Here is a 24,731-nt window from a genome sequence, read left to right as displayed (position 1 = left end):
ACTCTATCCCTCTAGGAGCTCGGTCCACTTCTAACCATATGCTATTTCGTAAACAGATTAAAACCTGGCTGTTCTCCTCTATTTAACTCTCTTCTGCTGCTGTGTTGTCGTGCCCTCTGGTATGTTCACAAGCGCTGGGACGCCCCGTTGCTGGGGTAGCCATGCGCTATAGAAGCAGATTTAACATAACATAACATAACCTCTACAACAGACAATTCAGCAAATGTACCACTTGAATCAGAAAAATACTTAACATCATAAGGCTCATAGCACACAAGATTGATGTGGCTGTCTAATGAGGCGAATCCCTCAAATCTGATTCCCTGGTATTTATACACACATTTACTCAGAGGAGGATCGGTTTCAGCTGGGTGGTAAGAACTGGACACTGACACCCAACAACATGTAACTTTTTCAGATTGAGGGTAACACTCAAGCTTATGTTAAAGGTGTGATGGACCCTCTATAGAAGGCTATTTTAACAAATATTCATCCACATTAGGATCTAAATAGTGGCTTTGATGATGGAGGGAATTAACCACCAAAGTCTTCTCCTTTGTAAACACTAGGCCTGTGTGAAATGTCCATTATGCCAGCAAAATCTTGTGTAATTTGCAATGTGTGTGTTATGTGAAATTTCCCGAATTATAATATGCCACATCACATAATTACATGTCACTCACATCAAAAAGTTAAAGCGCACAGGAACAATATGAACGACCAGAAGGAAATCTGCTGCAGCTTGTGGACCTGCGTGTTTTACGCTACATTTTTATTGTGAAATGCGTCCTCACATAAAAGACTGATACAAGAAGGCATTTAGTTCTAAAATATAGCACCAAATGCAGACTTTGCATTTCATTTATTACGCATAATTTCACATTATTAATAAAAATGTTGTGAAATTACACAAATTGACATTTCTAAGATTTTCCACATGCCTAGATAACACCCTGGATGATCAGCACAACTTGAAAAGCAGTGCCCAGAACTGCAAATGAATAGTTGCCTCTAGGCCCTCCTTCAGAGTCCTAACTGACATTCCTGGCTGGGAGTTATCAACCCTACTCCCAGAAGACAATGGCTTTTCCTCTGGGCTCAAGGGTGTTGTCAACAACTGCCCATTTAACGCAGATTAGCCATAGGGGAAGGGGACAGGAATAGGTGGCCGAACAAAATGACAGCCATAGCACTGCTTCTTTTGACTTGCAGTATTTCACTGAAAAATGTGTTGCGATCTAATGAGGGTGTTATCATTAAGATTGGGAAGAGGCCCCCCTTCCCAAATTCATAATTCACTAACATTCACCAAATAACACCTGTCCATCAAAAGGCATGTCTACCAACTGTGCCACGAAATCACCAGAAAATTTGTTAGTACTCATCTAACATGCCTCCTTAAAACTACAATGCAACCAGTCTACTTTGCCTAGGCAGCAACACTGTCTAATCATATTTGCCTTGCCTGTTTGGAAGCAGAAGTATCACCTTAAATTAGATCACGAAAGTGCTGCTTTTAAGATTCCAGCAATACACACAAGATGATGGACGGAATGTTGCACAATGGCAAAACATTTACCTTCAGTCACAGATCTGGGTTTAATCTATCGTTATTTTGCTTACCAAGCCACCCCAGTTCAGACATGGCCATATGCAAATCAGTCTTGACCCTGTGCCTCATGGGAACAGTCCAGCCCGAACTGCCAAGCCATGTCTTCCCTGGACCGGAATCAAGCATCCTAGGACCGGTTTCTGGCTATCAGCCAGAAACCGCGGAGGGGACAACAGCTCATCAGTTGGGGAGGGTTGAAAGCTGACCCTCCCAAGACATTTAGGGTGCGCCCAATGCCCCATGGAAGGAAGCCCCATGGAAGAATGAGGATCCTGGGGAGGCGAACAGCCTGCCGGATCCTGAGGAGGCTCCACAAATTCCAAGGGGGGCACTGGCAACACTAGCTCCGGTGACACCGGACGGGAGGGCGGCACCGAACTCTCTCTAGAGGCCTCCATAGAAGAGTCCAAAACTCAGCATCGACACAGCGCCAAAACAACATGCCCCGGCGCCGATTGTGCCTTGTCAGACACCGACTCGGCAGCATCCGGCATCGAGTAGACGTGTTCGGCGCCGAAACTATAACAAGTTCCCCCTCTAAAGAAGGGGGTGCCGGGGCCCTCGAGACAAGTTTCCGATGCCGCCCCGGCGCCACCTCTGCCTCATCCAGAACAGGCTCCGAGTCCCGAGAAAGGAGCGGAGGAGGAGCCGAGGAGGTGAGCCTCCAGCACCGACCCCGGCTCCGGACAGGTGGCCGCCTGCCCTTAAGGCTGGGGTGTGCTCAAGTCAGGGCTATGAGCACCGGCAACCACCTGTGGTGCCACAGGGAGCCCGGCGGGGCTATGTGGCGTGGTAGAGGTGTCGTGGGTCGTAGAGGGGGACCCAGCAGGGTCACGCCCTAATGACTTCATATGGAGCGTAGAGGGGGACCCAACTGGGCCACGCCCTAATGATACCACATCTTCGACGTTCCTGGGGGGCAAAGGCTCAATTGGCGCTGGAGCGAACCTGCCGGCGAGTCTGTTGGAGACCCCACAAGAAGCAAAGGTCCCGAGGACGCCCCAGGAATGGGAGAGGGCCCAAGGGAGGCCTGCAAAGCCGTAGCATAGGCTTCCATTTGGGCCAGAGTCGCCCCCACACTCGGAAAGGGCGGATAGAGGGTGGACGAATGTCGGGAGCTCACGTCCGGAAAGTCCTGGGAATCAGGGCCCCTGACAACAGAAGAAGGTGAGGTCAAGCGCCTTGACTTACCAAGTGGAGAATGATGGCCCGGACCCCAGAGGGCGATTGATGGCAGAGCCGAACAGTAGAGGGGCCTGCCGTCGACGAAGAGGCCGGGTGGCGAGAAGACTCCGACCGGTTCAGTCGTGCCGAGAGAAGCTTCATATGGCGCTCCCGTCGAGACTTCGGTTTCAGACGTTGGCAGGCTTCACAGTGCGTGGAGTCATGGTGCTCGCCCAGACACCACATAAAAATAAGATGGGAGTCCGTCGCGGATATCTGCCATGAACAGGAATTACAAGATTTGAAGCGCGAAGACATCGCACACTGTTCCCAGCTGAAAACAGGCCAGAGGAACCACTCACTCGGGATCCGCGTTGCACGCGGATAAGAAGGAAACTGACGTCAGCACACCGGGAGGGACTTATAAGACCTCGCTGATGTTACGTACGTGGACGACGTCAGGGCGGTGTCGTGTGGAGCCGTCTCCCGGCGGGCAGAGGTGCTGCTGCAAAAGAAATTCCAGATCCAATCTCACACCTGGGGATATTCTAAGTTAGGAATCTGCAGCTAGATGTCTCTATCAGATATTAGATATTCTAAGGCAGTCCCTCTGAAGATGGTCACTCTGCCATGGTCACCTGGGCTCTGCTTGGGATCGTTACCAAAGTAGGACTCCACAAGAGGGTTATCTATGACCAGGGAGCAAACATTTATGTCTAGGTACATGTGACTTACACATTCACCACTCTTAATCACCACCCAAACAAATAGGCATATTGAATGATTCGAAAGGCATGGTCATGGATTTGATTGAGAAACTCAGATAAAAGTGGGACGTCTTACTGCCATGCCTGTGCTCACCTACAGGATGGTACTGCAGAAGGGAGTGTGCTTCAGTCCATTCCAACCTCTGTATGGACACCCTGTCAGATGAAATTTACGTCCTGTAATAGAACAGTGGGAGAAACCTCTAAAGGCACCCAAGCAGTACTTTGTAGAGGATCTACTGGACAGGAGATCTAAGATGGCTGAGGACATGACAAAGGCAAACGAAAATATTGTGGCCAGTCAGGAACATATCCTGTGTACAATCAGAAGCCAACTGTGATGAGGGTACCAGCCTGCTACACAAAATGGACTGGGCCATACACTGTGCTAGAAAAGGTGGGTAAGGTTACCTCACCTGGATGACCTGCCCCCCAAACCAGATACTCCCAAAAGTGCTCCATGCCACCCATCTGAAACCCCATTTTGACAGGGTAGACAGGAGTATGTAGACGGTGAAAGATGGACAGAGAGTTCCTTCCAGACCTCGTGTCCCACAATGAACAATAAATGTCTGTTATTCAGTGCCAAGATGCCCAATGTTTGAACGTGTGCTTTTCAAATACATGCCTCCCAAAACCCAGACACTGTTAAGAGCTTTCCTAGGTTTGACTGGGTACTACAGGACTAAAAAAGCCGGAAATAAGTTAAAGTCGTACAAAATACAGCTAGTTTTTGTAAAGCTTAAAAAACGTACATGGCTTTGTTGTTATTATTTGTTTTTCAACTGAAAATAATTCATATATTTTCTCATTGTTTGTTGTATGTATAAAAACTTTTGTGTGGTATGATAGTGGTATGATTGACTGTTTGAATGAGATACATTTGAAATGCATTTAGAATGTTGGTTGTAAATAGGAGTTTGAGTAAATGGTCATTTTCTTTGATGTACATAAGGTCGTAAAAGATAAACTTGGCCAAATTATTTTTTCAAAAAAGATCAAAAGTGAATAATTGACGCAAAATAAAATAAAAAAATGATACTCTTTGATCACAAAACATTGGTTTAATTTCATATGTTTTGCAAAAACTAGGGTAAGTGACTAGGTAGCAGCACGTGCACTCTCTTTTGTTTATTACTGGGTACTACAGGAGGCTTTTTCAGGGGTACAGTTCTATTATGACATCATTGATAAAGCGGACTACCAAGAAGAAGCCTAAGAAGATAATCTGGTCAGGTCTTTGAAACCCTGAAGGTGGCACTGTGCACTGCACACATCCTCAAGGCATGTAACATCAGCCAAGAGTTGTTTGTTCAAAAAGATGCTTCAGAGCATGGTATCGGGGCAGTACTATCAAAGCTAAATGAAAAGGGTCAGGACCCACGGGTAGCTGTTATAAGTAGGTGCCTACTCTCTAGAGGTATGTTAGAGCACACCTGAGAGAGAGGCCTTTATTGTGATGGAGAGGGGGGTGAATCCAAATCTGCTTTAGTACTGCTACAGACTTTGCTAATTCGTGCTTAAGTTAAGACTGTCTCCTCTGTGCCATAACTTCCAGAGGTTGATCACAGGTTTATTTATTGAACTTGTGTGTTGGATCTGACAAGGTTTCAGACTTATTACTTGGAAAGGACTCACACCCTCCCCAACGAATAACCCATTTTCTTACAGATACCTCAAGCATAAGGAAAATGACTGTCTCTTGTATTCAGAGCAGGGTGGAAAACTCAAATTCTTTAGGGGAGGAGTGCTGAAAATATGTAAAAAGTTCAAAAACTGTGATATTTCTGTTAAATGAGATAGTTAAAAAAGGGATAAAAATCATCAAGTCAAGCTTCAAATTCCTACAACAGTGGGGCACTTAAAAAAGGCAGAGGCACTAACGGTGCCTTTATTGCCCCATGACACTCATTCCCGTAATTATGCTCCAATGGATCCATTGGGGAGAGGAGTTGGCCTAACGGCTAGGGTGGTCAACCTCAAATCTGGGGAACTGGGTTGGAGTCTCGGCAATGACGCTGAACATCCTGTGATTCTGGGCAAATCACTTAATCTCCCCGCGCCTAACAAAAATTAATGTGTCCTCATGTAATGGAACTGGTGCTATGTAAAGTGCTCTGATACCCGAATAGGGACAAGTTTGCGCTGCGCTATATAAAACTCTGTAAAAAAAATAAAAATAATGGAAGACACTGCATTAGCTCTGCCTAGTGCCAGACGGCAGTGTAGTTAAACACTGTCAGAATCCAGTCAGACTCCTAGAGATACTTCATAGGTGAATCAACTTCAGAAAGTAGAGTTATTGCGATTGGGCATATTTATAAAATGCACTGTGGATTGTGGGGAGGAATCTGACCTTTCAGAAGGCACTCCAATTTCTTGTGTGGCTGTTATGATACATTAATTGGAATCTTTTAATGTCTAATGACAGCCACACCCTACCAAGATCAAGCAATTCCACTCTAAAGTCTTTTACTGAAAACTATGACCCCTTCATACCAAGAAGGTCAAACTCAGACTGAATGAACGATGGTGCATCAAGAACTAAATAGCTCCAATTTTATTAACATGAAACTGGAGATGTTCTCAGAATCTAAATTAATTCTCCAGTAGGAAATGTGTCAAAGACTGCAACATCAAAAATTAACAAAAGGAAAAGTAAAATGGCATTCCTACAAAAAATGAAGGAAGAGCCGAATATACTCAGAATAAACAATGGTCAGAGTGACAAGGGCGCAACAAGCCACGACAAGGGCCTGATGTACTATCCCATCTCTAAATAAAAAAAACAGTAGCACATTCGAGGCTTCTGCAGTAAACACTAGTTCGGAAACCTCAGCACCAAATCATCTCAATGAAAACCCAACTGAGTGTCCTGCCAAGGTGACCACCACGAAGCATAAAACCTGTAATGCCGTCAATTCCCAAACACAATCGTACGCCGAGGTTACAAAAGCCGTTATGCCAAACGCCACCAAAACAGCAGAAAGCTCGGAGGCAAAGGCATCACTTAAGACCAACAAAAACATGGTAAGCCAATTGGCAGGACGCAACACCACAGAAATACAACTTTGCGAAAGGCATAAAAGAAAATAAACGCATCCATGCAGGGAACTAGCCCAATGAAAGAATGCCCTTTCGGAACAGAACTACAACACAATACCCAAAATAAAGCAGTTTCGAAACCGACACCGGCACGGCAGATGCCGTTGGCCAATCAACATCAGACTTGTGGACATTTTGTTACCGCCCCGGATGGGAAGCCGCAAATCACAGCTTGCTGGAACAATGACCAAATAGGTCTCAGTATGCAATCAAATGAACATGAGGGTCAAAGCAATGTGCAAAATAGAAATGGCTCGGGAAAAGCACACCTGCCGGAAATAGAGCATACAGTGATTTTCACGCCTGAATTCGAGACAAGAGGCCCGGGTGACATCTTAAATCGCTCAAACATATTATACATTCTGTCCTGCATATCCTCATTGGCCAACTTAAAATCAGCACATCTTGAAGCGGTGCATTTTAAAAACTGTCCTTGCATAAGCCATAATGAGTCTACACTAACTAAATGGACCAATAAGCAGGACCTTCAAAATATTATGGCCGAAAAAAACATACTCAGTGGCTGGGGGATTCGCATAGACACACTTTCAACTGAAAAGTATCTGCACATACTACTGCAGAGGCAGCAAAAATCAACCGCAGTAGCGTCACATAATTGCATTCTAAAGGGCATACGATCGATTCCGAGATCACACCGTGATAACAACATTAAAATCAAACTTTTGAAGGGGGAAGCCACTAGACAAATAATGGAGACAAGATCGACTATGGGCACCACCGCAGAAGATTGGGCATGGATCTCAACGGCTCTGCACACTAAAGGGAGGACAAATCCCTAGCACAGAAGCAGTTAAAACAAGAACAACCCTAAGACTTATAAGCTGAAACGTCGCAGGCCTCAAATCAACATTAGCAAATAAGGATGCCTTAAGCCTTCTCAAAACGGGAGACATCTTATATTTACAGGAAACATGGAACACGTCACCAACCCCAATCAAAGGCTACCAGGCCATTCACACCTTAGCAATTAAGAGAAACCTACTTGGAAGACCTATTGGTGAGGTATCAATCTATGTAAACTTGAATTTGCAAGTTCAGATGGAAGAATGGCGCACAAATTCTCCCGACATCCAGATCGTCAGTCTAAAGGGGTAAGGCTAGAGGGAATTCCAACTTAACTGCGGTAATTAATCTATCCATTAACCCAAATAATAAATTAAAAAATGAGAGCTCAAGGATGGCTACCAGCCTAATTAGAGAATATCTCTATGAAAATCCAGGTCACGAATGCATCATTACCGGGGACTGCAACATGAGAGACCTGTGCAATTCGGCCAGCCACTGAGGAGACAAAGGCCAGAATATTATGGAAGCTTGCATCAATGCATTCCGCCTGGAACCAGCAAATCAAGTGGTGCCGCCAAATATGAAGCTACAACCAACCTTTAAAAATATCTCGACGTTGGACTACATCTTTTTCAGCCATAGCCTACAGAGGAGGTGCAAAGAATACAAGGTGACTAACACTACCGCAAGTGACCATCCTGGTCAATTTAAATACAACAATGCAATTTGAACATTTAACGGCGGGTAAAATGCTCCATACAAACACTGATACCGCACTGATAAAATGCATATAGTGGGGTCCTATTAGCCAAGAGAAATATAACTCCTGGAAAAAGGCAACACGCATATCTAGTCCACATACGAATTGGCTGAAAATCATTTTATCATTATCCAAAGCTATGACCTCAGGAAAACAATTGCCATATAGAGGAAAACGTCGCAGAAGTGGGCATGCCATCCTTTCTGACCTTAAAAAATTTAAAGAGAACAAAAAGCAGTGTCGCTTCGCTGAGCAACAGTATCGGAGGAAAAAATGTTCGATGACAGAATCACGATTGAAAGCAGCCAGAAGAGCACACGAAAACACAGTCTGGGAGTTGAAAGTGAGAATTATAGACTATAAATGTAAAGGCATTTACGCATTGCTTGCCCCCAGCAAGAGCAGGGGATTTTGGAACTACATCAATAATCTCAATGGTAGAAGCAACATACACAATGCAAGGCCTGCCAAAGAATAGGCAGCCCATGCTACTAAGTTATATGTTGATCAGGATAAATCTAGGCTAAAAACAGTGTTAGTTGAAAACCATTGTCTAGAGGGAAACAAGAGTAAGGCTCTCACTCTTAGCGAAAAAGAAATCCTGCTCATATTGAAAGGCATAAGGAAGGACGGGCCACAGGACCGAAGGGGTTACCAGGAAGTGTCTTCAATGAAGATCGGGCCTTTTGGGCCCCTCATATGCACTGTCTATTCAACTACTGCTTCAAAACTTCAGGAGTACCAGACTCGTGGAAAGGCTCCATTCTGCAACCAATCTATAGGAAAGGCAACATCTTACAGCCTGAGAATTACAGACTAATTGCTCTACTTGACGTGGACGGAAAGGCATATGCAAACGTTCTTCTGAAAGAGCTAGAGGAATGGATAATAGCACATTACCAGACTGGATTCCGGGCGAACACATCAACAATGGATAATGCCATCGCATTATCGAACAAGTTACTTACCTTCGGTAACGATATATCTGTAAGAAACAGTAGTTAGTATTAGATTCCTTACCTTAGAATATCCCCAGGCGTCAGTCTGGATCCGGAAACTTTTGCGTAGCAGTACCCCTGCGCGTCGGTAGGCGTCGTCTGCAGGCGTCCCCTGCGGCTCCGCGTCATCGGCGTTGTGCGCCGTGATGACGTCGCTGGAGTATATAGACGCCGCCTCCGCGCGCTGACGTCAGTTCTTTGCACACAGCTTTTCCGCGCCAGAACACGCAGAGCCATGTGAGAACTAACACTGGTGCCATTTGAAACTAGGGCCCTGAAAGGGATGACCTTAACCCTAGGTATCAGTTCGCAGAACGGGGAGGACGGGTGGGGCGGTAAGGAATCTAATACTAACTACTGTTTCTTACAGATATATCGTTACCGAAGGTAAGTAACTTGTTCATCTGAAAGAAACAGGTTAGTATTAGATTCCTTACCTTAGAATAGATACCCCAGCAATACCAACCCCGGTGGTGGGTCTGCGAACCAATACAAACCTACACCAGAAAGTCCTGGAGGACCGAACGGCCAAAGAAGCCGTCCCTCTGGACTTGACTGTCCAGGCAGTAGTGCCTCGCAAAGGTGTGCAGCGAGGCCCACGTAGCCGCCTGGCAAATGTCCTGCAAAGGGACTCCCCGGCCCAGGGCAGTAGTAGCCGCCGTGGCCCGAGTGGAATGGGCCCTCAGCCCAACAGGAGGCTCCTTCCGAGCCAAAGAGTAGCATGCTTTGATGCACAGGACGACCCACCGAGAGATGGTTCGTTTCTGTACCGCCCTTCCCTTCTTCTCACCCACGTAGCCAACAAACAGTTGGTCATCCACCCGGAACTGGCGTGTGCGATCCATGTAAAATGAAAGCGCACGTTTTGGGTCCAGACGATGGAGCCGCTCTTCATCCTTTGAAGGATGCGGAGGCGGGAAGAAGGAGGGTAAGGTGATGGACTGCCCGATGTGAAAAGCAGAAACTACTTTGGGCAGGAAAGAAGGCCTAGTCCTAAGAACCACCTTGTCAGGATGGATGGACAAGAAAGGAGGTTTAACAGAAAGAGCCTGGAGCTCACTCACTCTCCTGGCAGAGGTGATGGCAACCAGGAAGGCCGTCTTTAAAGTGAGAAGACGGAGAGGACAGGAATGAAGCGGCTCAAAGGGAGCGCACATCAAGAATGTCAGAACGAGGTTCAAGTCCCACTGAGGCATCACGAACGGAACAGGAGGATACATGTGCGTGATGCCTTTCAAGAATCTCAGCACAATAGGGGACTTGAATAAAGATGGCTGATCAGGTAGCCTTAAGAAGGCGGAAAGGGCAGAAAGGTAGCCCTTGATAGTGCCCAGAGCAGAGCCCTGCTGGGCAAGAGAAAGAAGGAAGAGGAGAACCTCGGAAAGAGGGGCAGAAAGGGGATCCACAGCCTTTGCTGTGCACCATGCCACAAATCTTTTCCACCGGCAGGCGTATACCGACTTTGTGGAGGGACGCCTGGCTGCCAGAATCACATCACAGACTTCAGGAGGCAAGTCGAATGGCCTCAACTGTCGCCGCTCAATCCCCACGCATGGAGGTGGAGGCTGGACAGGTTCGGGTGGAGGACCGTCCCCTGCTGCTGCGACAGAAGGTCCTCCTGAAGGGGCAGGCGGATCGAGGGACCGACTGACATGCTGAGTAGCTCGGGATACCAGTATCTTCGAGCCCAGTCCGGAGCCACAAGGATAACTTGGGCCCGGTCGCGCCTGATCTTCTTCAGCACTCTGGGCAGAAGTGGTATAGGCGGAAAGGCGTACAACAGACCGCAGCTCCACTCGCGCCGAAAGGCGTCGCCGAGCGAGTGCCGTCTTGGAAACTCCAACGCGCAGAACTGATGACATTGCGCGTTCCCTTCTGTGGCGAATAGATCTAACCAAGGCTCTCCCCATTGCTGAAAGAGGCCGTTCACCACGTCCGAGTTCAGACGCCATTCGTGATCCACCGAGCACCGACGGCTGAGTTCGTCCGCCCTGGCGTTCAGAGAACCTGCCAGGTGTTGAACCGTCAGAGTCACGCCCTGACGTTCCAGCCATTGCCAGAGGCGCAGAGCCTCCTGGCAAAGGGTCCACGACCCCACACCGCCCTGTTTGTTGCAGTACCACATGGCGGTGGTGTTGTCCGTGAACACCTGCACTACACTCCCGTTGACAAAGGGGAGGAATGCCTTCAGTGCTAGGCGAATCGCCCGCAGCTCCAACATGTTGATATAGAGCCGGGACTCCGCCGGAGACCAGATGCCTCTGATCTCCGCTCTCCCAAGTGGCCACCCCAGCCCTGGAGGGACGCGTCCGTCACAACCACGTGCTCCGGTTGGGGAAGGGGGAGGGATCTGCCTCTGACCCAATCGCGGTCCGTAAGCCACCACTGCAACTGTCTCGCAGTGCCCTCCGAGATCAGGACATGGTCGGACAGGTTGCCCTGATGCTGGGCCCACTGAAACTTCAGGTCCCACTGCAGAGCCCGCATCCGCCACCTGGCGTGATCCACCAGAAGGATGCAGGAGGCCATCAGCCCCAGAAGCCGCAGCATCAACCTGACCGAAATCCGGGACAATGGCTGGAAGATGGGAATCAGAGCCTGAATATCCCGGACCCGCCGTTCCGGAGGATAAACCCGAAACTGGGCCGAGTCGAGAACCGCTCCGATGAAAAGGAGCTTTTGAGAGGGACACAGGTGTGATTTCGGCACATTGATGGAAAACCCCAGCTCGTGCAGGAGGTCTGCCGTCATCTGAAGGTGGTGGACGACTGTTTGGGGCGAGCCCGCCTTCAACAACCAGTCGTCGAGGTAGGGGAAGACTGAAACCCCTAACCGGCGCAGATGAGCTGCGACCACCGCCATCAGTTTCGTGAACACCCGTGGGGCGCTGGTAAGGCCGAATGGGAGCACGATAAACTGAAAGTGCTCGTGGCCTACCGTGAACCGCAGGTAACGCCGGTGGGCCTGCAGGACGGGGATGTGAAAATACGCATCCTGCAAGTCCAACGCTACCATCCAGTCTTGTGGGTCTAGAGCAGCCAAGACCTGAGCCAAAGTCAACATCTTGAACTTCTCCCTCCGGAGGAAGCCGTTGACGGTCCGTAGGTCCAAGATAGGACGAAGGCCCCCTTTGTCCTTCTTGGGCACCAGAAAGTAGTGGGAGTAGCAACCACACCCTACTTCTGGCCCAGGAACGCGCTCGATGGCCCCCTTGGCCAAGAGGGCCGTAACTTCCTCCTGCAGAAGTGTCAAGTGGTCCCCCGACACACGGTGGTTCTGCGGTGGCATGGCTGGAGGAGTGGACTCGAAGGGGAGGGAGTAGCCCCTTCGGACGAGCTGCAGCACCCACCTGTCCGATGTAATCGTGCGCCAGTGGGAGTGGTGATGACGAACCCTGCCACCCACTGGCGTCACATGAGCCCGAAAGCTCGGACTAGGAAGATTTGGAGGCTGCAGCGGGGGGAGGTGTGGACTGACCTCGCCGCTGCCCTCTACCGCCACCACGACGGAAACCACGGCCGCCACCGCGCTGGGGAGCGTTCTGCGGCGCTTGGCTGGCAGCACGCGTGGGACCGCCCCTTCCTTGGCCACGAAAGGGGCGAAACGAACCCTGCTGCTGGCGCTGGGTCGAAAGACCCAAGGACTTGGCCGTGACCCTGGAGTCCTTGAAGCGCTCAAGCGCGTTGTCCGCCTTGTCACCGAACAGGCGACTGCCATCGAAAGGCATGTCCATGAGGGCAGTCTGGACATCCGGCGAGAAGTTGGCGGATCTCAGCCAAGCATGGCGACGAATCGCCACCGTCGTGGACATAGCCCGTCCCAGCGAGTCGGTCGTGTCAAGACCACACCTAATCGAATACCTCGCCGCGTCCCGGCCCTCAACCAAGGCCTGGTTGAGCTTGTCCCGCACCTCCTGCGGGCACTGCGGCAGACACTCCGCGACCATGTCCCACAGAGAGTGGGTGTAGTGGCCCAAGAGGCATGCGGTATTACAAAACCGCAGACCAGCACTCAAAGACAAAAAGACCTTCTTGCCAAATTGGTCATATCGCTTCGATTCCCGATCGGGCGGAGCCGACGGGAATGCGGACTGGGAAGTGGAGGCCTGGATCACCAGACTCTCCGGGGAGGGATGGGTGGAAAGGAAGGCAGGGTCGTCCGAACACGGACGGTGACGCCTGGCAACGTTCCGGTCAGCCGGTGCACCGGAAGCGGGCCTGGACCAGGTGCCCAAAAGGACATCCGTCAGGGCCTCATTAAATGGCAGCAGAGGCTCCTGTGGGCACGACTGCGGTTTAAATACTTCGGTGAGGATGTTAGGTTTCACCTTAGCGACGGGGAGCTCAAGGCGCAAGGCCTTGGCAGCCCTCATCAGGACCACCGAATAGGCAGCCCCCGCCTCCGACGCCACAGGGGAAGGCGAGACAAACCCAGGGTTGGGCGACTCGTTCAGACCACTGGCCTCACCTAAGTCACCTACCCAGTCCACGTCATACTGGCAGGCTCGTGACAAAGGGTCCTCAGACCCCTCCCAACCCTCTCCATATTCGTCCTCATCGCCATAGGACGAGTCGACGACATAAACCGGCTCCTCGGAGCCAAGGGGCCCCAACGGCGCCGGACTCGGCGTCGGACGACGCCGGTCCGACTCCGCGTCAGGAGTCAGAGAGGGATCGGGGGTGGCGCCGCGCGGCGCCGGCGCCGGGGACCTGACGCCGGCCGGAACCGACGGCGGAGTCACGGCGCCGCGCGGAGGCGGCACCACGGGTTGCCCCAATGGAATCGGCGCCGGGGAGGCCGGAGGACCAGCCGGCGACGACCCTGAAGGGCCCAGCGGCGCCGGGGCCGGAGCCGCCGGCGGCGCCGGGGCCGGAGCACTCGGCGGCGTCGGGGCAGGTGCACCCGAACCGCTCGGGCTCCCAGACGGGACCGACGGGCCCGCAGGCGCCGTAGGCCCCGCCGGAGGAGACATCGCCCTCATAGCCATGAGGAACGCCTCAATCTCCTCGGGCGACGCGCCTTCCCCAGGGACCGACGGGTATGGGGCAGACGGCGTCGGCGACCCACGTGGGGCCGCGGGGGTGGGGCCACCCGAACCCCCGGCCGCATCACGCGGGCGTCGGGGGGAGTCGGGGGTACGATGATGACGCCCCGACCTCTTGTGACGCTTACCTGATGAACCGGAGGAATGGTGGCGACTCCCGGAGCGCTCATGGCGGCTCCGCGATCGCTCCCTCGACCGCTCCCTCGACCTCCGACCGGACCGGGACCGCTCTCGACGCGGGGCCGACACTCGGAGTTCGAGCAGCTTGCGGGACCGCTCCCGTCTAGCTTTACCTGTCAAGGCCCGGCAGTCGACGCAAGACTCGACGTCGTGGTCCGCGCCCAGACACCGGAGGCAGAGTCGATGGTGGTCGGTGACCGACATCATTCGGTCGCACCCGTCGCAACTCTTAAACCCGGGCATCCTACCGGCACCTTGAAGAAGAGTGAAAGTTAACAAAACTAGGTCAAAAGACCGGAGTACTGCTCTTCGGATCTGCGCTAACTGGCGCGGAAAAAAGAAGAACTGACGTCAGCGAGCGGAGGCGGCGTCTATATACTCCAGCGACGTCATCACGGCGCACGACGCCGACGACGCGGAGCCGCAGGGGACGCCTGCAGACGACGCCTACCGACGCGCAGGGGTACTGCTACGCAAAAGTTTCCGGATCCAGACTGACGCCTGGGGATATTCTAAGGTAAGGAATCTAATACTAACCTGTTTCTTTCAGATATATCTGGTAACTAAGGCTACAGAGGGGGTAAACCCACCCCTATATGCCTGCTTTGTTGACTATAGTGCTGCCTTTGATGGCATCGACAGCAACGTATTGTGGGCAAAGCTTGCAAAGTGGGGGATACCAAGGAAACTTCTGGCAGCCATTATGTCCCTCCATACTGGTACATGGGTCCGCACTAAGCTCACACAGTCACACGCAACGGCCAAGATCCATACGAACAAAGGGTTAAAACAGGGCTGTGTGATTGCGCCAACACTGTTTAACCAATACACTGCGGACCTGGGCGCTGCACTCTCAAAAAACAATTTTTTTCCACTTAAATTGGGTCACCTTAGAATACCTATTATGCAATACGCGGATGACCTTGTCATCCTGGACCAAACCAGAATAGGCATGAAAAGGGCATTACAGACTCTTCATTTATACAACTCAGAAAATAATCTCCAAACTAATGCAAATAAAACCAAGGTATTTTTTTTTTGTCATAACCCAAACATCCTTGCTGGGCTGGAACATCGGACCACTAAGAATTGCAACTGCAAATAAGTATACCTACCTGGGTGTACAATTATCAGATACTGGCAAAACAACATCAAAGGGCAAATCATTGGAGACAAAATCTGCTAAAGTCACACATGCCCTATTCAAAATACATCAGAATCTTGTGAGCCACTCAACTGAGGGTATACGAAGAGTAATACAAGCCAAGCTATTTTCAACAATTAGGTATGGCCATCTGGCCTTCCCGGGCCTATTGTCCGATAAATTGGAGCACCTATATATCATGGCTTTTAGGAAGGTCTTTAGGCTACCATTCTCGACAAGGCATACACTGATCAGACTTGAGTTTAACTTAACATCAATGGAAATAGAATGCAAAAAAGGCAAAGTGAAGCTGTACCACTGAGTGAACAAGGCTAGCCCGGGCACTATGAGGGAAGCACTCCAAATACTCTTCACGGATCAAACCAGCCGATGGGCTAGGTACCTTGCTTCAGCTAATAAAACACTATGCCTGACAGCTGATCATACAACGATATTAAATCTGTCAACAGTTAGCCTAAAAAACCTGTTAAAAAACAGGTTAAGATCATCTCAAGGCACCAGGACAGAGATGCAATCAGAGTTATCCGTGGCACAGAGGGCCTTACAAAATCACATGAAGCCACTCTATGCCAACCATACCTGAAAGCCGGCCTGGCAGGCAAGCTCTTCAAAATGTCTTGAAGACCAGGCTGCTAACTCTACCAATAAAGGACTGTAGGGGACATTGGACAACCATACCAACTGGAAATAGAGGATGTTGACTGTGTCAATACCACACAGAATCAGCAGAGCATGTCATCTGTTGTTGTCCAACGTTGGTAAGCCCGAGGTGCAAATACTTAAGGGCAATGTTCAACCTAAGTAAAGTAAGAACATGCAAGGAGGCTTTAACGCACATATATACCTCAACAGTACTAATGGAGCTGGCACGTGTCGGGAAGTTTTTTGCCACTGCTGGAAAGATCTTATGTCAAACACAAAGTACGGAAAAATAACAGCATAATAACAATCTACATGCCGACTGCCAATTCCAATGGTCAACAACAGTGCCATTCTCATTGAGCAAACAATAAATAAAGCATCTTATGGTCATCGGTGATCTGGTACTAAGCCCGATAAGTTAAGATGAATTGACACCAGGGCACTGACTGTCCAACCTGTTTATGTCTCTAGATTTTTTTCCCTTCTCCTTTAAATCTCTCTGCATTTTCAATGCTTTTTAAATGTTTTTCTTTTATCAACTTACCGTTTTAACTTTGATAGTAATATGCATTGCTTTTGTAAATGATTTTAGGTAATCATACAATAAAGTATTCATTCATTCATTCATTGCAACATCAAAGCATTACACCAGCACTATTGCAGAAGCTGGAAACAAAAGTAAATCCTACTTCAGAATAGCCAAGGTTTGTTCATATACAAATGTGACCTCATCTGTCTCAAGATAGACAACTGCAATACTCAGAAACTCTGACTGTTGAAGAAATGTTCACCAGGGCCGGAGGGTATCGGGAATTTCCCCGGGGAGCCAGCAGAGAAGGGTAGGTTTTCGACCCCTGGGGGCCATTTTTAGGTCGAGCTGGTGTTAGCAGCCCGAAGCGCTGCGTCCAGTGAAAGATCTTTTGTTATCCACTTGCTGGGAATGTTGGACAGGGGATGGGCACGCGCAGAGCCGTTGCTGATTAAAGCGTATGTGCGCGCACATTCACCCACGCGCTGTGCACATCTCCTGTCCCAGATTCCCAGCAAGTGGATAAAACATACACACGCGCGCGCACACACACACACGCACACACACACATACGCGCATACCCCCCCCCACTAAGCCCCACTCACCGCATCGGCGCCACTCCTGACTTCTGCAGCCTCCGCGGGGCTCTACCTCAGGCATGGGAGCCCCGCGTCACCACTGCTCCTCTGGGCCAGCCACTCCGTGAGCGCGGGCTTCCCGCAGAAGACGGAAGTCCCGTCCCATGACAGGCGTGACGCAGCCAAACTTCCGGTTTCGGGATGTGCACACTCACTGGCAGGCATTCGCGTTCCGGTGGTGGAGAATCGGATCACACCACAGTTTTGTCTGGCTCTATTTCAGGTCTTTGGTTGAAAGTGAGTCAGTGCAAATACACTATTACCATCGTATTACGAATCCAGATTACTTGGAGTGGTAATGTGTGACAGAGAATGTGCAATGATATTGTTTATAATTGTAATGCAGTGGTGAAGTATTGTTTTTTTGTGTTGTGGGGTTTTTGTGCTGCATCGTTGCATTGTGGTGTGTTAAGCTCTGGCTGTTGTGTTGTGATGTTTTGACTGTTTTCTTGTGCTGTCCCCCTTGTTTGAGTTCAGGGGAGAGGATATGTCGTAAGGGCTAGAGCGGTCGACCTCGAAGCTGAGGAACGGGGTTCTGGGCAAATCACTTAATCTCCCCGTGCCTAAGAGAATAAATGTGTCCGTCTGTAAAGCAACTGGCGCTCGTGCAAAGGGCTCTGATACCTTCCTGTAGAGTTCGCGCTCTATGAAACACAAAAAAAAGTGTTCTGCCGCTGTGTGTACATCATTGTCTTATCGTTCCGAGGATTCCAAAACCTGCCAGTGTGCTCCTCCCACAGCTTCAGGCATCCGAGCACAGACCTCCTGGAGACCGTACAAGGTCTCTCAAACCCCCACTCTCTCTCCGTGTGCACCTTTGTAGGCTCGGACAATCAAATGATAGAACATGGCAAGGGCCTACAGGTGCCCCCATTCCTTCCAGGCGCTTTAACCAAAAACACGTGTGGGATGCAGCTCTATTTTCGGGAATTAAAACTCAAAACGTTTGGAAAAGCAGCACCCCCCGAGCATCCAGGCCGAATGACGCGTGGCCTGCTGACAAATGTGCCAGCTCTCTCACTCAATTTACTGGCATCAACTCAAATACCCCCCTCTTGGTCTTAATTTCAAGCAGGTGTGATCGCTGGCACAAACACGCGTAAACTCCCGCACCCTCCCCCAGCCCTAAAACAACTTGGACATGTGTGAACTGCAGCCCATTCACTAGGATATGTGTGAACTACCCCCCGCCCCCCTCCTGCCAGTAAAACTGGAACTGTGTAAACAGCAGACTCTCCTCTGACCCCTGCTAGGGGGCCGACAGCAAGGCACGGTGATTCTGGGCAAATCACTTAATCTCCCAGTGCTTACCAAAAATTGATGTGTCCGTGTGGAATGTAAGTGCTGCACACGTAAAGCGCTCCAATGGCTTGGGGTCTAGTTCGCGCTATATTAAACTGAAGAAAAACTCCCGGGCATTCATTAACTAAAACTCTAAATGAGTGCGCGCAGTTTTGAGTCGCTTTCTTGCCCTTTCGGTGATACTAAGAGTGCATGCCAACATTTTAAGACTAGCCAGTCTGGCAGAGCCTCCATTCAGTGCCCACTGCTCAGGCCAGCTGCCCCCAGAGAACGTCTACTGGGCAAATCTGCAAATAAAACAAAAACCATTTCCAGACACACTTTCTCCTGGAAGCAGCCTTTTCAGCTCGTCCATTAATTGCAGAATAACACTGGGTTTTAATAAAATGTAAAAGTAATTCCAGCATGTGCGTTAACGATGTGCGCCGTAGTACATAATGCCACCTGATTATGTTTTTAAAGATTTAGCTCCTGAGATATTGGGTGTTCACAGATTCATGTTCCTCTGTATCTAGGTGTAAAAGGAGGGTGTGCAGGCTCCTGTGATTTTGGGTGTTCACAGATTCATGTTATCACTTTATCTAGTTTAGTTTTTAATGATTGCATTTTTTAAATACGCCATACACGTTGTTTATTCTGTACAAATGGCGGTGGGCTGTGTTTGATCTATTGGCTGGCATGCCCGAGAAATGTGCTGAGTTGCTGTAAATAGAACATCTTTATGTTTGTATTTGCTGTAGCATAAATTTTCAAAGCAGAGCACCCCTCGTACAAATTTGGAGGCTTACAGTCTCATAAAGGTATGACGATAGTAGCGAACCAATGACACTGCCTCGCCCTTTCTTTGGGACTCCAGCCCAGCCCCCTTACGCCCCCTTTCACTTATCCATGTCATCCTGGAATGTGTGGAAAAGTACGTCATGACGTGCAGGCAGGAACTTTCAACAACCATCTTTTGCTATCTTTTCACTCTTGCAAATATTTCTATCACTCATATACACCATACCTTCACCTTGTGATTTGCACCATGTCAAACGTGACCTTTTACTAGCACACACTTCACTCTAGTACACCACACACCTCTCTCTCCATCATATGCAATAATGCGCAGTTACAGAAGCGGAGGAAAGCTTACACTGCTGCTGCCTGTGCTGTATGAGTGCGTAAACTTGTTAACCACATGCGTTCTCATTTTGGTGATCTTTCATGGTGCCAATTTGTGTATTTCACTATTTGTTCACATTCTGCACACTTTCTTTGTTCAGTGTTTTTTATTTCCAGTGGGTAGCTACCAAAGAGTCTCTGTCTATCTATCTATCTATCTATCTATCTATCTATCTATCTATCTATCTATCTATCTATCTATCTATCTATCTATCTATCTATCTATCTGTCGCCTTCACTCTATCTATCTATCTGTGGCCCTCACTATCTATCTGTCGCCCTCACTCTATCTATCTGTCGCCTTCACTCTATCTATCTGTCGCCCTCACTCTATCTGTCGCCCTCACTCTATCTATCTGTCGCCCTCACTCTATCTATCTGTCGCCCTCACTCTATCTATCTGTCGCCCTCACTCTATCTATCTGTCGCCCTCACTCTATCTATCTGTCGCCCTCAATCTATCTATCGCCCTCACTCTATCAATCTATCGCCCTCACTCTATCAATCTATCGCCCTCACTCTATCAATCTATCGCCATCACTCTAGCAATCTATCGCCCTCACTCTAGCAATCTATCGCCCTCACTCATCAATCTATCGCCCTCCCTCTCTCTATCGCCCTCACTCTATCTATCGCCCTCACTCTATCTATCGCCCTCACTATCTATCGCCCTCACTCTATCCATCTATCCATCTATCTATCTATTTATCTATTTATCTATCTATCTATCTATCTCCTTTCACTCTATGTAACAAACCTCACTCTATCTCTCTATCGCCCTCAATCTATCTATCTATCGCCCTCACTCTATCTATCTATTGCCCTCACTCTATCTATCACCCTCACTCTATCTATCTATCGCACTCACTCTATCTATCGCATTACCACAGCATCACTCAGCACCACCACAGCATCACTCAGGGGCACCACAACATCACTATGCGCTACCACAGCATCACTAAACACCACAGAATCACTCGTCGCCACCACAACATCACTCAGCACCACCACAGCATCAATCTGTGCAACCATTCAACAACAACTGGTTAAAATATGTTCTCTCAATGTTTCAAGCTTTATTTCAAATGTGACAAAAAGATGTTAATATTTCACTTCTGTTCTTGGATTTACATCACAATAAAATACACTGAACATAAGTTATTTATAAAAGTTTAAGCTATTGCCATTATAAATTACAATAACGTTTATTTAAGTATTAATTTTTTTAAAAAAATAAAAGCCATTGTTATTTGTAATATCAATACATCTTGGGGCCAGATGTAGGTGTCCAAATACCGGTCGGAAACGGCCGAAAATACCGATTTTCGGCCGTTTCCGACCGGTATTTGGACATTGGTATGTAGGGGCATGTAAAATTACAGAATCGGTAACTTTACCGATTCTGTAATTTTACCGATTCGGTAAAATACCAAAATGGTAAAATTACCGATTCTGTAATTTCAGATGTAGGTAGCACTGTTTTCAGTGCTACAAGGGTTTAAGAATTCTTAATTTACCACCAACTAGTAGTTCGTGGTAAATTAAGAAAACCATTTCAAAAGCATTTTTTTTGCTTTTTAAACAGTGCCATGTTGCAGACATACATGCCCTAAGGGCATGTATGTCAGCAACATGTGCACCCATGCACAATTGAGGGGTGCAACAAGGTGTCAAAGTGACACCCTGCCACCCTTCAATATTTCCCCCAATTACCGAATCGGTATTTACCGATTCGGTAATTGACATTGCTTGCTATGGGCCTCAAGGCCCATAGGAAACAATGGCAGTTACAGACTCGGTAAATACCGATTCATTAATTACCGAATCATACCGATTCGGTAATTAATTCGGTAAATATACCTACATCCCGATTGCCAGTTCTTAAATACCGAATCGGTATGATTCGGTATTTCAGAATCGGTAATCGGGGATAACCTACATCTGGCCCTAAGTCACGTAAATACAACACATGTTGCATTACAAATGCTATAGGTGTCACATTTGCGAAAGGTGTAACTATTGGTACTGTAAATGACAAAGCTATTAATTTCACTATTTTCAAAACTAACACATAAATTAAAAAATTGTCATTTACAATATCAATAGCTCAAACTTTCCTAATGCGAGACCTATGGCATTGCAAATGCTTGTTTTGTTACGGGGGCACTTTTGCAGTATAGGTGCAATATTGGGCCCCAGTAACAAAAGCGGCCCAAACCGGCCCTGGCAAAAACAAAGAACTGTATGAGTGCACTGCGCTTTGACTGGGTCTCTGCTATCGAGATGTGTAGTGTGCACGGTTTCAGTCAACATTAGTTAAAAGAAATATCCACGTTTTCTCCCAGGGATGAAAAACTGGACTGAAAAAATTGTTGCAGAATGATTCATTTTGGCCTTTCGATATTTATGTACTTATGCTGTCAACTAGTTTTATCTGTAGGAGATGGTCTGCAATAGCTAATCTTTAACATCACCCATAAATTTCAAAGATGTTCCCAACATTCCACCACCCACTACCTCACAAGACCACATCTCATCACATCGGACCACCCAGAATCTGCAGTAACCCAATGTACCACACATTAGTACACCACTCCATATATACACTTCACAGCACCACACCACCGCACACCTACCAAAGTAGTTCACACATTACACAATACAAATCATAATATGTCAATAAACCATGTCCTATAACGTAACTTTCTTCTAACACCAAACCCTACAATATATCACACCGTATCATGATACACAAAATGCCTCGAAACACCACATCACAAAGCTACACACCATACGAGTTTAATTGGAATACTTTGTTGACTCCACTGGATATCTTATAGTTTCTTATGGTTTTGTATTATTTGGTAGCACAAAATGAGACTCTGAATTATACTGTGTTTAATATAAAAAGCTACGAGGGCTCATAATATGTGCTCCTGTTTTGTTGTGCAATAACCTAATAAAATAAATATACAAAAATATGAAATGTCACAACAAAAGCAGTTAGTCAGGCATAGTTATTATAAAAAGCCTTTACTAAAGCCAAAATGCCTTTAAGGGTGGATTGTTATTATGCTGTGTTAAAGCATGTAGCCAGTTATACTGTTAAATAGATTTTCATTAATTGCTGTGGTATGAGCAGGCTTGAGTTACTCGCAGCTTCCCAGACTCCAAGTTAGGGTGCCATACTACAAGATGAATGCCGCACTGTATAAAAAAAACGTTATCACAACAGAATAATTTAATGGCACACAAATATAGAAAACATATGGGGCATGTGTTGTCACCATATTTAGCAAACACTAATATAAGTACTTTGTCAATATGTTAGACATAAGACTTAATTTATACGGCTGCATTCTTAATGTTTTGTCTGCTTTTTGTGTGGTACTGTGTTTCAACATGTCATCCATACAGAAACGCTGAGCAATGATGAAAAATGAAGCATGCTCCATAAACCGATGCTTTGCCTAAGTATCAGATGTGAAAAATGTCATCTCAACCTACAGTATAAACACAAGCGACAGTAAAGCCATTTGCTATCACTCACTAAGTTTTGCCAGTTACTGCACATTCATTTACTTTTAATATATTGCAATGATTTCTTATAAAGGGAATTGACCGTTTTATGAAACAAATATAATTGTACATCTAGTAAAACCTGAAAACTAGAGTTCTGAATAATTTGAGGATTTGAGAACGGAAATCACTAGACAACGGATATGAACTCAGAAGAATACTTTGAAGTAATTTACCTTGATTGCCATGTCTTCGAAAATAGCTATTTTACCATCTGCTGTCCCAACCAGAATAAAGTTCTTCTTTTTGCTAAAAGACACAAGTGAAACCCACACCAGTCAGAAACTTGGAGATCAAATTAGTGTTTGATAAGTACTGACTTAGCTTCACTTCTTACTCTAAAAGTCAAATGCCTGCAAAAGACAAAGAAAGAACTCGACGCAAAGTTGGCTAACATACACTAGTAGGAAACAATTTGTGCAACATTGTTCATTCGGCTCTTAATATTAAACAGTGCAGCAGTATAGAGTGCATAAGGCAATGAGAGGTGCGAGGATTTAAAAAAAATAATTTATCAGGTCCCCCAAGTGATTCACATGAACATAAACGTGTTCGCATTATTAACCGAGATGTGGTTAGGTATACGGAATGGAGTATTCATTAATGCATGCTAATGTGTTACTCTTTATTTTTTTGTATCTAAGCATAATACATTTGGTTCTACAATGTGTGCATGAAAACAGTGTGCTCGGGTTACCAACGGATAAAATAATATTCATCACCCGGTATCGTTGTTCTGGTGTACATCTAGCAAAGCAATACCATTATCAATGAAAAGGCCTTGTCGGGTCTAAAACCGTGTAGGCACACCTCATTATCAAATTCTCAAACCGTTTAATACAGTAAACGTAAGGCGTACAAATGAAAAGCATCTACAATGTTATGTGGCTATTGATTTTCCTTTGAGTTCAGGAGAGTGACGATGTACACTGCCCAGTGATGAGACTGCCTCGTGACCTTGAGTTGTTAGAACGGCTACAAAAACTTGAGACTATAAACATGGATGCCTCTTTTAATAGAATAATAGAATTATTTACACATTCTCACACAGATGCCTAGCTGCAAGAGCTTAATATATGCCGTCTCCCCTAAACCCTGAAAGGGTGAAGAGATGTGAAGAACAGTGGTTTTAATATTGCCTATGACAAATGAGTGGCAACATTTATGGGGACTACCACTGACAGGGCCTCTTGGGGTCGGTGTAAACGAACAAGTTACTTACCTTTGGTAAAGTTCTTTGTGGTTGATACACAGCAGATAACAGTAGATTCTGCA

At 47.5% G+C, this 24,731-nt stretch overlaps 1 protein-coding gene across 2 annotated transcripts in view; it reads right to left on the bottom strand.

Annotated features, from left to right (window-relative positions):
• The window catches only part of LRRK2 (leucine rich repeat kinase 2), a 2,266,429-nt gene that overhangs the window by 192,988 nt on the left and 2,048,710 nt on the right, over positions 1 to 24,731 (bottom strand). For both annotated transcript variants that reach the window (XM_078680082.1, XM_078680090.1), the window contains one exon: positions 23,633 to 23,705. In XM_078680082.1, the coding sequence (XP_078536208.1) occupies positions 23,633 to 23,705 (73 nt within the window). The remainder of the gene's footprint in view (positions 1 to 23,632; positions 23,706 to 24,731) is intronic.

This window comes from Lissotriton helveticus, chromosome 1_1, assembly GCF_964261635.1.
Source record: "Lissotriton helveticus chromosome 1_1, aLisHel1.1, whole genome shotgun sequence".
Classification (NCBI taxonomy): domain Eukaryota; kingdom Metazoa; phylum Chordata; class Amphibia; order Caudata; family Salamandridae; genus Lissotriton; species Lissotriton helveticus.
The sequence above is the reverse complement of the archived record's forward strand: the minus strand, read 5'-3'. Positions and strand labels throughout refer to the sequence as shown.